At 41.9% G+C, this 13,085-nt stretch overlaps 1 protein-coding gene across 1 annotated transcript; it reads left to right on the top strand.

The window, feature by feature from the left end:
* Nucleotides 1-2,926: 2,926 nt before the first annotated feature.
* Nucleotides 2,927-8,983, top strand: LOC129753783 (uncharacterized). The gene has a single exon (XM_055749630.1). It carries the CDS (start codon nt 2,927-2,929, stop codon nt 8,981-8,983), a length of 6,057 nt encoding a protein of 2,018 aa, XP_055605605.1.
* Nucleotides 8,984-13,085: the final 4,102 nt, after the last annotated feature.

The following is a 13,085-nucleotide window of genomic DNA, read 5'->3' as shown; positions in this document are numbered from 1 at the left end:
TTTGATTGCCCGGATATTGCCCGATTGATTTCACTTATTTGCAAAATCAAAACAAAAGTTTAAATTGTGTGATAACAATTTGTATTTAAAAACAATTTTTTTAACAAAGTTTAACCAAATGAACTGGCTGATGTGTTTCGATGCAAACAAACTTCTTTTCGAATATTTTTTCTTGATTTTTATTGAGGGATTCCTAAATTTTCCTGGATATTTCTCAGATTTAGGGCTGTAAACTAATGTTTGCAAAGTATAATATAGTCCACATTTTCCCTATCCGGATAAGTGTGGAAACATATCTCATGAGCTTAGGTTTGAATAATTTCCTATGCTCTGGTTCCATTTTCTTTTTTCATAAATCTAAATTTGTTGCCTGTGACCGGATTGTGGAGTCTGTATCAAGTTTGTAATTCTTAATTTTCAGTTTTGGTTCATCATTGGGATAGAGTCCTGATCCGGATTTTGGTTTTGCATTTAAAATTTGCATTTAAAATGTTCGAAATTCATCATTCATGAATATATATAAAAAAACCATTTTTAAATTTTGGATTTGAAATATTTACTTTTAATTATTATGCCGAATTGAAACTTTAAAAAGTTCCATAATGATGATCCAAAAATAAAATATGAGAGTTTCTTCATTCGCAGATTTCGGAACTTTTAAAATTACGAATAAAAAATTGAAGTAAAAATTCATACAGTAGTTACTTAAATAAAGAAAAAAAATCATAAAGAAAATCAAAGATTCAAAACTCGAAAAAGCTATATCTGGAACTCTGTCTCTTCTGCTCTTCATTATTGGGAATTTTTGTTTGGACTTTATATTTACAAATCTTTTTTAAAGGATAGTTATTCAAAATTTGAATTCAGGTTCAAAATACAGAATTCTGATTCTAAATTAAAATTCAAAATTGCTTAAACAAAAACACAAAACAGGTATAAACCCCTGTTATAAAATCTGAACTAATTTTCAAAATTGCGTTCTTTGAAAAATCTAAGTTTCATTTTTTCACAGAATTTCAATAATGAAATATATTATTATTGTTAGTTTATTGATGATAAAAAAAACCTGTACTTCATCTTTGGGATCAGGAAATACATTTTATTGAATTGTTGTTTAACATTATTTATATTGTAGATACTTACGAAAAATTATGCTAAAATCTGAATATATCGAGTTTACAAGAGTTAAAAATAAATCTGATTTGAACCCCAAAAAAGTTAAAAAAAACCTTCAAGATCACTCATTAATTTTTTTAAGGCTTCAAAAAAACTTTACACTTTTAGGACGTGTTTTCGAAAGAAAGAATAGCTACTAATTTAAAAGAACTTAACCCTGAATAATGAGACACTCTTGGTATCACTTTTTGTTTTTAATATTCTTTATGTTTGCATTTTTCAAGCAAAAATGTTATAGGAATAATATTGTCACCAAAATCCCCCTCATTTTCCCCTATGATACATCGATAGAGGATAGTCTGAACTATGATTTTGTGTTGGGCAACTTGGCCGGAAGTTGTTTGCCGCTGGTTTGAAACAAGGAAATGTAATTTCCTAATGCCGCACAGTGGTCCAATTCTCAAAAAAGCTGGCAAAAAGTCTATTTTCAACATTTTTTGCTTCGAAACCTTTTAAAATTATTCGATAATCATAATTTCACAAAAAATATCATATTTTTCCATATTTTCTTTGACATTTCTTTTTTTTTTCGTTATTCTTGTAAGAACTAAAAAAAAATGGCTCAACAAGTAAATTCTTATATTAAAATTTTATCACAGATTGCTGTAAAACCTTTCACATCCTAGAAAGATTCATTGAATCTAAAATTATCCCAAAATAACAAAACATATGAAATTAAATCAGAACAGATTGACATGACAATGCTCTGGTGTCGATCATTTTTTTAATTTTTCATTTAATAACGTGAATTTTAGAAATTTTAAGATAGATGGGATTATTTAAAATTTTCGCCGCTACTGATCAGAATTTTGAAAACAAGGCATGTAAGTTTTTTTCTATAATAATCATTTATTATATCAATAGTTGTTTTAACACAAAACACTTAATTTACATTTTGAACTAGAAAAACAAACTTTGTGCTTCATATTTTCTTAATTTTTCAATTTAACTTTTAATTATAAATTTTTATTTTTGATCTTATTTCATATTTTTGAAATAGTACCATAAAAGTTGATAACTACTTTTCAAGTTTCAATTGGTGCTCATAAATTTTGAACAACAAAAAAGGTTCTATGATTTGATCAATGATTAGAAGAATATTTGGGAAACCGTAATTTGATTACGTTTTAGGAGTTATTCCCAATTGAAAAAATAACACAGAATTGCATACTGATAGTGCTTCAAAATATGAAAAGGATATTTTATGAATGTATTTTTGAGAAAAATCAACCTAGAGATCCAATCAAATATCAATTTTTTTTTTAAATCTCTATGTTCCCGCATCTTTGGTCGCTCCCTTGCCCCCATCGAAACATTGATCCGACACCGATGGAAAACTGTGATCGTTTGACACTTAAGGCGAGAGACTGAGTTGGTGGAAACGATCGAAAGAGCTTCGTCATTGGTCTGCAAGAACGCGCGAATTGTGAATCACATACTTTCACTAAACTTATATTTTTAAAACCAGTTTTCTTTGATTATATCAAATGTGAGTACATAAAGCTTAAAATGTTATCTAAATTAAAATTATATTCTTCTCTAGAACTCGTCACGAGTAAAATATCAGTTGCTAAAATCAATTTGTTGAGGAAGATAGATTTGGAGGTTAAGCAATGTAAGTTTACTTATATCCAATCATGAACTTTAAATTAATAAAATAATTAATTAGCTTTTAGCTACGCCAATAAAACGCTGCCGCTAAAGAACATCCGAAACGTCCTCAACAAAACTAAAAGATTGCTCAAACAACATGATGTCAGCGTCCGAAGCCGTTCATAGTTGCCAAGCTGATGGATGCAAGCTCCCGGACTCTAGCCGGATGGTGGCGTGCGACGTATGTGACTCTTGGTGGCATTACGAGTGCGCGGGTGTTGACGATAGCATTGCGGATAAGGATTTCGTTTGTATTCGATGCTCCGTATCAACCGAGAAGCAGACCACTATTATCACCCCGGCAAAGTCAGTTACCGGCTCGATGTCTTCGGTAAGCTCCACTGGAAGACGGGCTAAGCTTAAATTGCAGAAGCTGGAGGAGATGAAGGTACTCCAGGAGAAGCAACTAGAGCTTGACCAACGAAAACTTAATCTGGAAAAAGATTTCCACAACGAGAAGTTCCGGGTTCTCGAGGAGGAAGTAGCGGACGAGGAAGAACGGCGAAGCAGGAAATCCAATCGAAGCAACTCGAGCCAAATAATCCAGTGGAAAGTGGATAAGCTTCTAGGCAGCGTAGCGAATTCAACTGTTATCCCGCTTGCCAAAGAGGCGGTTCCTACCGTGGTGACGACAAACGATGCGATATGCGCGGGTGGTATCCAGGCTAACGTAGAGCTTCAAGCGGATCCGATTTCGACAATACCGAAGCGAACTAGCGTCCTTGCTACAGAACCTGCTCTCATTTATCCACAAAAATCGACAGGTATGTTTATTCCGTACTCCGCGACTGAGCCCATGCAACAGCCTTCATCACAGCGTACGATTACCGGAGCGGCGACTGTGGGTGGAGTGAACACACATGTACACCATTCATTGAGAAGCGCTCTTATGTCCACAAGTGTCGCGGGAACTCCTGTATCTGCACCGATTTATTCGATTCCATCAGGACCCTTGGTGGCACCTGCACCTCCTCCAGTGGCACACGTTTCTAGCAACCAATGTTTACCAACTTCGACAGGGCACTCGATGTATCCGCCCCCAGCTGGTTTAATGAACACCGAGAACGTCGCTCTTCCGACAACTTCATATTATGTGCCCGGTTCCCTGTCGTTGTCAAATCCTGTTGCCGTGCCGAACCCGATGCCAACGCATATGAGGAGTCACGTCAACCCAGCGAATGATGATAATTACTTAGCGCCGAACCCTAGCCAGATTGCAGCTCGACAAGTGATGGGCAAAGATCTTCCGCTGTTTTCAGGTGACCCCGAAGACTGGCCACTGTTTAGCAGCGTGTACTACAATACGTCTCAAGCTTGCGGATATTCCAATGTAGAAAACTTGTCTCGACTACAGCGTTGTCTAAGAGGACCAGCTTTGGATGCCGTGAGTAGCTACTTACTATCCCCATCTACTGTTCCCATGGCGATGGAAAACCTGACAACTCTGTACGGCCGTCCCGAGGTCCTGGTTTACACACTTCTGAAGAAGCTGAAGGAGACACCACCACCGAAACCCGACAGACTCGATTCCTTGATTTCTTTTGGTATGTTGGTACAAAGTCTTGTTAATCACATCGAGTCTGGTCACCAAACAGCGCACTTGAATAATCCGACATTACTCTTCGAGCTCGTAGAAAAGCTGCCGGTCAATATTCAGATGGACTGGGGTATATATAAACAACAGTTCTTGGAGCCTAATTTACGAGTCTTTGCAACGTTCATGTCGATCCTGATCAAAGCAGCTACACAAGTGACCTTGCCGCGGAGCGCGAAACCGGATCCAAAAGGGTCCAAATCGGAAAAGGGAAAAGAACGTGGCTTCTTACATGCGCACGCTGAACACAATTTTAGCTCTGCATCGGAAACGGAGAGCAAAGAGCCGACAACGAGCGATCCTAAAAAGTGCAAAGTTTGTTCTAGATCTGGGCACAAGATTCCCGAATGTACTGAATTCCATAAGAAAACAACTGAAGAGCGTTGGGATCTCGTACATAGTTTGTTTCTATGTCGTACTTGTCTTTACCCGCACGGAAGGCGCCCGTGTAAGCAGAAGAGAGCTTGTGGAGAGCAAGGATGTGACTACAAACACCACCCTCTACTTCACACATTCAAACCATCGTCGTCTGAGGCTGGAACCGTAAATAACCACCGTCATGCGGAAAAATCTTGTTTGTATCGCATACTTCCTGTGACGCTGCATAGCAAAAAAGGTTCGGTAAACGTCCACGCCTTTTTGGACGACGGTTCGTCCATAACACTGTTGGAGGAAAGTGTCGCGAATCAACTCGGGCTCGAAGGAGAAACTGGAATGCTATGTTTAACATGGACGTCAGATGTGACGCGAAACGAAGCCAATTCTAAATGGGTGAACGTAGATATTGCTGGAGATGAAAAATCAAAACGGTACACACTTTCAAATATACGAACTGTTCAAAAGCTCGCTCTTCCTTCTCAAACGTTACACTACAAGCAATTGGTTGCCAGATACCCTCATCTGTCAGGACTTCCGGTTAGCGACTACGAACGCGCGATCCCAAAAATCCTTATCGGAAATGACAACGCACATTTGGCAGTCCCACTCCGTAGGCGAGAAAGTGCGAAGGATTCTCCAATCGCTACAAAGACACGTCTTGGCTGGACAATTCATGGTCCTGTCTTAGAGCATAACACAACGAGCCCGACGTACAGTATGCACATTTGCGAGTGCTCGACAAAATTGGACGGACTCCACGATCTAGTCAAGCAATCCTTCGCAGTAGAAAGTCTGGGAATTTCCCGACATAGTGATCCCGAATCCAATGAGGACCAAAGAGCTCGACAGATTCTGGAGGCAACGACGAGAAGAGTAGGACAAAGATTCGAAACTGGATTGCTGTGGCGTTATGATGTTTTCGAGTTACCTGAAAGTTTTCCTATGGCCTATAAACGCATGCTGTGTCTGGAGCGTCGTATGAGAACCGACGCGATTCTTGGGGCCAGTGTCAAACGACAGATTTCTGAATACATCGAAAAAGGTTATTTGCGAGAAGCGACTGTGCTGGAGTTGGACAACACCGATGTTCGACGTACTTGGTATCTACCTCTGGGAGTTGCTCTCAATCCCAAAAAACCCGGAAAAGTCCGTATTTTCTGTGACGCAGCTGCCAAAGTGGACGGTGTTAGCCTGAATACGATGCTCCTGAAGGGTCCAGACTTACTTGTTTCACTTCCGAAGGTTTTGTTTGGATTTCGGGAACGAAGAATCGCGGTGTGCGCGGACATCAGAGAAATGTTCCACCGTGTTCTTATCCGGGACGAAGACATAAATGCGCAGCGAATTCTCTGGCGTGACGATCCCTCTCTGCAACCCCGAATTTTCCTCATGAAAGTCGCCACCTTTGGATCGACCAGTTCACCATGCTCCGTTCAACACGTGAAAAACCTTAATGCACGAGAGTTTACAGACAGGATTCCGGAAGCTGTGGAGTGCATCCTACACCACCATTACATGGACGACTTTTTGAAAAGTTTCGACGACGAAAAAGAAGCTGCGAAAAGGTCATTGGAGGTAAAGCACATCCACTCTCAAGCAGGGTTTGAGATACACTCGTGGTCCTCGAACTCCGATGAAGTTTTAAACGCTGTGGAAGAAACTGATCCAACTTCTATTAAAAAATTTGCTTTGTGTGACCAGACCGTTACCGCAAGCTCGACGGAGCGCATATTGGGGATGTTGTGGCTGCGTGAGGAAGACTCATTCACCTATTCGTCGAACTTAGGACATGTTCCTGAATGGCCGACTAAGCGGGAAGTCTTACGTGTCGTTATGAGCCTTTATGACCCCCTTGGACTTCTTTCGCACTTCGTTATTCATGGAAAAATTCTGATTCAGGATATTTGGCGAACCCAGACTACCTGGGACGAGCCCATTTCCGAACCTCTAAAGGATCGCTGGTCAAAGTGGGTTGATTTGTTTCAGTTTTTGGGAGATATTCGAATCCCTAGACCGTATTTTCCTGGACATTCATCACACGAACTAAGCCCCCTTCAACTTCATGTTTTCGTTGACGCAAGTGAATCTGCGTACGCTTGCGTGTCCTATCTAAGAACGGAAATAAATGGGAAAGTAAAATGTGCGCTCGTTTCGGCGAAATCAAAAGTGGCCCCCCTGAAAACGTTGTCCATTCCACGGCTCGAATTACAAGCCGCGATCATCGGAAGTCGCCTGTCGAAGAACGCAGTGGAAGCACACTCGTTGGCGATAACTCGAAGGTATTTTTGGACCGACTCTCGCACCGTTTTAGCCTGGATCAATTCCGACCTACGAAAATACAACCAGTTCGTTGCCTGTCGCATCGGCGAGATTTTGGAAACCACAAGTCCGTTTGAATGGCGGTGGATTCCAACCAAATTGAATGTCGCTGACGAAGCCACCAAATGGGGCACCGGTCCAGAATTTTCACGCACTGCTCGTTGGTTCAACGGCCCTGATTTCCTGTACGGACCAGAGGGAAGTTGGCCACTGCTGCCGACGGAAATAATAGAAGTACCTGAAGAACGTCGGTCACGTCACGAAATCGTCAACACTCATCGAGTTCCCAAGGTCGTCGGTTTGACGATTAATTGGGGAAACTTTTCGCAATGGAACCGCCTACTTAACGCTGTTGGGTATGTTTTCCGCTACGTGCACAACTTTTGTCAAACGTCAAAGCGCCTCCCAGGTAGAGCTGGAAATCTAGAACATGCCGAGTTGGTCGCTGCAGAAAAGCTGATTTTTCGAACCATTCAGAACGAAGTGTATTCTGCGGAAATATCGATACTAAGAGGGGAAGGTGTTCGACGCATACACCGTAACAGCCCACTAGCTCAATTGTCTCCTTTTATTGACGCAGATGGAGTTGTACGCATGGAATCCAGGATCAGCGAAGCTGCATTCGTATCATATGATACCCGCAATCCCATAATACTCCCTAAAAAACATCATGCCACCGAGTTGATCGTATTGTGGTATCATAAAAAGTACCTACACTGCAACACAGAAACGGTCATTAACGAATTGAGGCAGAGGTTCCACGTGTCGGCTTTGAAGACGATGGTTCGTCGTATCCGTAGACAGTGCACACATTGCCAGGTCTACAAAGCATCGCCCGCGGTTCCCCGTATGAGCCCCCTACCAGCAGCCCGACTGAGAGCTTTTCATCGACCGTTTTCTTTCGTGGGCCTCGACTATTTTGGCCCGATGCAAGTAAGAATAGGACGTAGCTCGAATAAAAGATGGGTCGCCTTGTTTACTTGTTTGACGATCCGAGCGGTCCATCTTGAAGTCGTACATTCACTAACAACAACCTCCTGCAAAATGGCCGTGCGACGGTTCGTAGGCCGGCGTGGGCCACCAGTGGAAATTTATTCTGACAACGGCACGAATTTTTTGGGTGCGAGTAACGAGCTCATCGAGGAATGCAGAGGCATAAATAACGAACTTGCGGTGACATTCACCAACGCCGTGACAAAATGGTGCTTCAACCCCCCGTCAGCACCACATATGGGAGGCGTATGGGAGCGCCTCGTGCGATCGGTAAAGACAGCCTTTTTTGCCATGACAACGATGAAAACCCCGAACGAAGAAACTTTCTCTACCATACTCGTCGAAGCAGAGGCCATTGTCAACTCGCGCCCCCTAACTTTCGTTTCCGTGGAATACGATTCCCAGGAAGCTTTGACGCCAAATCACTTCCTTTTGCTTAGTTCCAGTGGCGCAGTTCAACCTCCTATGACTATGGCAGATCCCAAGCTAGCCAGCAGAGACGATTGGAACCACAATAGGCACCTAGTGGACATGTTTTGGCATCGGTGGATAAAAGAATACCTACCTATCATAGCTAGGCGGACTAAATGGTTCGAAGATGTAAAGCCAGTCGAACCTGGAGATTTGGTGGTCATCATTGACGAATCCCGGCGAAACGGTTGGATTAGAGGTCGCATCTTGGAGGTGACAAAGGGTGTAGACGGGAGAGCCCGTCAAGCTGTGGTGCAAACATCGAGGGGAATCTTGAAAAGACCAGTAGCGAAGATAGCGGTGTTGGATATTGGTAAGCCATCGAAGGATCATCAGCCTTACGGGTGGGGGAATGTTCCCGCATCTTTGGTCGCTCCCTTGCCCCCATCGAAACATTGATCCGACACCGATGGAAAACTGTGATCGTTTGACACTTAAGGCGAGAGACTGAGTTGGTGGAAACGATCGAAAGAGCTTCGTCATTGGTCTGCAAGAACGCGCGAATTGTGAATCACATACTTTCACTAAACTTATATTTTTAAAACCAGTTTTCTTTGATTATATCAAATGTGAGTACATAAAGCTTAAAATGTTATCTAAATTAAAATTATATTCTTCTCTAGAACTCGTCACGAGTAAAATATCAGTTGCTAAAATCAATTTGTTGAGGAAGATAGATTTGGAGGTTAAGCAATGTAAGTTTACTTATATCCAATCATGAACTTTAAATTAATAAAATAATTAATTAGCTTTTAGCTACGCCAATAAAACGCTGCCGCTAAAGAACATCCGAAACGTCCTCAACACTCTAGTTGAAGTTATAAAATTCGAAATATTTAACGTTTTTTGCAACTAGATTCCTTATAAAAAATTTCAACTTTATTCCAAAACACAAATTTTTATTAGATCAGCTGTAAAATATGCCTAACAAAAATATAAAAATAATTTCAAAGCAAAATATATTCGCGATTTGAGTACCTATTCATTTTTCAATGTAATAAAATCTTTGCGAAATTTTCAAAAAATGTTCAAACCTTTCTTCATTTCTCTGAGAACTCCTAAACGGGTAAACTTATGACTATCATTTTTATGGTTTCATGAAGCCTGAAAATGCCGGAACACGATGAAATATTTGGATGGATAATTATGAGCACTTCAAAAATCGACTTTCTGCCAGCTTTTCTGGGTTTTGGACCACTGTGTGCCGCCTTAAACTCGCACGCACAGCATTTACCGAGCAGATCAATTAATTCATTCATTGTTTCCTACCTCCTTCATTTTGTGCTGGAATAGAGAGGGGCATGAAAAAGATTTTATTTTGTTTTCTTCAGTCATAAGAAATTCGGATTAGCTAGGAAGTTAATGCCAGCAGCTCCAATCGAAGCATCGCCGTTGAAATTCACATTTTATGCCAATGACGTAGAAATATTAAAAACTCGTGATTGGAGTAAAGACTTAGTTATGGATGATAAGGGGAACCGAAGGAAAACGTGATTATCGAAATTGTAATATTATGACTTTCAAATGCAAAAATCTGTCAAAAACTGTTAAAATTTCGAAAACAATATTTTGGGCAAATATTTATTTACCAGATTTTCGGAAAAACGACCTTTTCCCATAATGTCGAATTTCTGCCACAAATTTTTGTTCGCTTTGGATAATTTTTGAGGGTCAATGAATCGAAACTTTGAGTGCCTAGAGCATCCAGTGCATCAGTTTTATGGACTTATCTATAAAGTGTCTCTGATTCCTTTTTTTTTTTGTTCTAAACTAAAGATCTTTTACGCGGATTGATTTTGCTTAGCTTTTTAATACGGTTATATAGCCATGGACACGGTTTTTGAGGATCAACACGTTTTTTGAGCGAATATATTCCAAGTCATATAATAAAGGCGGATTTCATTCTGTTTAAATAACCTAATAACCTTATAAACCTGTAATAACCTAAATAAACCTAAGTGTATACAAAACCTCTATTACTTTTGCCGTACTTTGATATCCAAATGTTACACAGTTAGTTGTTTGGCATCGCCTTTATAATAATTCTAGGTTTAACTGACAACCCAGAAGTATTTGAGAAAGAAGTGCAAATCTGGCCGTGCAAAAAACTTCCAATTATGAGTCGAAGTGACCACTTCCCCATCCTCATAAAAATTCAACACCCATCCCCTAAAGTTACCACCAGACCAAGGTGGAAATACACTGAAGCCGACTGGCCTGAGTACCAACTCCTTGTAGACAAACTTGTCTCCCAGAAAAAACCAACCACCCTGTCATGCTTCTCACAAATCATCCTCGAAGCTGCCACAAAATGTATCCCTCGCACCAGTGGAATCCCCGGAAAATGTTCTGTCCCATGGTGGTCTGACGAAGTGCGCGACGTCTTAAAGAACCGCCGAAAAAAATTAAGAGCTCTCAAAAGAATCCCAAACGATAGCCCTCTAAAACTGACCGCCCTGGACGACTTCAAAACTGCACGATCACTGGCCAGACGCACTGTCAGGGATGCCAAATCGAGATGCTGGCAACAGTTCACCGAGGAGATCCATCCCAATACCCCATCAACAGTCCTATGGTCAAAAATCAAGACCCTGAACGGAGGAACCCGTAATGACACCTATCACATATTGCTTAATCAACAATATGTCAATGACCCCCTTATACTAGCCGACTCCTTCTGCGACCATTTTTCATCCATCTCAGCCCCATCACAGTCTACGCTGCTTCCATTTCCCAACGATCTAAACAACAACGATGCAGACTACAACAGTAGCCTAACGCTGAATGAATTAGAGTTCGCTCTCAGAAGAGTCAAGGGTCTCTCAGCCGGCCCAGATGATATCGGATACCCTTTCCTCAAAAACTTATCCCTACTCGGAAAAATGACATTCGTCGACATACTCAACAACATCTGGTCTGCAGGATCCCTACCCAACAGCTGGAAAATTGGTCTCGTTATCCCTATACAGAAACCCAAACAGAACCCAAATCTTATTGACAACTTCCGCCCCATCACCCTCCTCGACTGCACGGGGAAGATCATGGAGAGAATAGTCAACCGTCGCCTACACACCTTCATGGAAAAACAACAACTCCTGGACCCTCGGCAATACGCCTTTCGATCTGGAAAATCCACCGATGACTATTTCAATGATCTCGAATACCTATTTGACACTCACCTGAACAAGCAACACCACCTAGAATGCCTCTCCCTCGATCTGTCGAAAGCCTTCGATAGAGTCGATCGGATCGCCATATTGAACCAACTGATCAAGTGGAACATCGGAGGCAGGATGCTGTACTACATTAAAAATTTCCTGGCTGATCGATCTATACATGTACTCATCAATGGTGTCCGATCACAAGTAAAACCCGTCCACGGCGGGGTCCCCCAAGGCTCAGTCATCGCCCCCACCCTTTTCCTTATAGCCATAAACTCCCTCTTCCAGACCATCCCCAACAATATCTCAACCTTCATCTACGCCGATGACATCCTCCTCATATCATCCTCACCCTTTGCTACCGTGGCGCGCCGATGGCTGCAAGCTGCAGTTCAACTGGTTGAAGAATGGGCACCCACAGTTGGCTTTCAGTTTTCCCCCGATAAGTCAAGCCTTCTACACCTTGGACCCAACCGGAGAAAACTCCGAAATCTCCCCCCTCTGGTCATGCTCAACAAAACTATTCCCCTTGCCCACTCTACTCGTCTACTCGGTATTTGGTTAGACGACCGACTCAACTTTAAGTGCCATCTGAACCAAGTTCGAAAAAACGCCAACAACAAAATCAACATCCTGCGAATACTCACCAACAAGACCAGCCTCGCCCACCGCGAATCACTTTTCCGTTTCCTGCATGGATGGCTGATACCATCTATACTGTACGGCATTGGTTTCGTAAGTAGGGCTTCCGAAGTAATGCTAACAAAATTAGAGCCACTTTACAACAACTGCGTACGACTCATAAGCTCTGCTTTTCGCACGAGCCCAATACCCTCACTCATGGCAGAGAGCGGACAGGTTCCTTTCCGATTCCTCGTGGCAAAGCACCTATCATCCAAAGCCATTCGCTCAATGGCAAACGGACGAAACAACTCCCCAATGGTGATAAGAACCAATAGCTTCCTACTTCAAACAACTGGCGACACTCTCCCTACTATATGTATCAGGCCGGGGCCCAAAGTCCGAAACTGGAACGATAAACCACCCATAGTAGACATGTCACTCAAACAACACATTCGAGCAGGTGACCCCAGATCAACTGTCTTACCACATTTTAATCAATTAGTCCAAACCAAATATAACCGCCAACCACATGTCTACACAGATGGGTCCAGAAGTAACTGTGGTAAAGTGGGATGCGGTATCTACGACGGAGTCTCCAGTAGGAGCCATGGCCTCCCCGGTACCTGTACCGTATTCAGTGCAGAAGCATTTGCCCTACTCGAAGCCATTGAAAGATCTGAGTCTGACTCCGTCATCTTCTCAGACTCCGCAAGTGT

Source organism: Uranotaenia lowii, chromosome 3 (assembly GCF_029784155.1).
Source record: "Uranotaenia lowii strain MFRU-FL chromosome 3, ASM2978415v1, whole genome shotgun sequence".
Taxonomy (NCBI): Eukaryota; Metazoa; Arthropoda; class Insecta; order Diptera; family Culicidae; genus Uranotaenia; species Uranotaenia lowii.
Note: the sequence above shows the minus strand (reverse complement) of the source record. Positions and strands in the feature narration are given on the sequence as shown.

Excerpts from the sequence above, each read along its gene's own strand:
- LOC129753783 (XM_055749630.1), top strand. The coding sequence starts at position 2,927 with ATGATGTCAGCGTCCGAAGCCGTTCATAGTTGCCAAGCTGATGGATGC.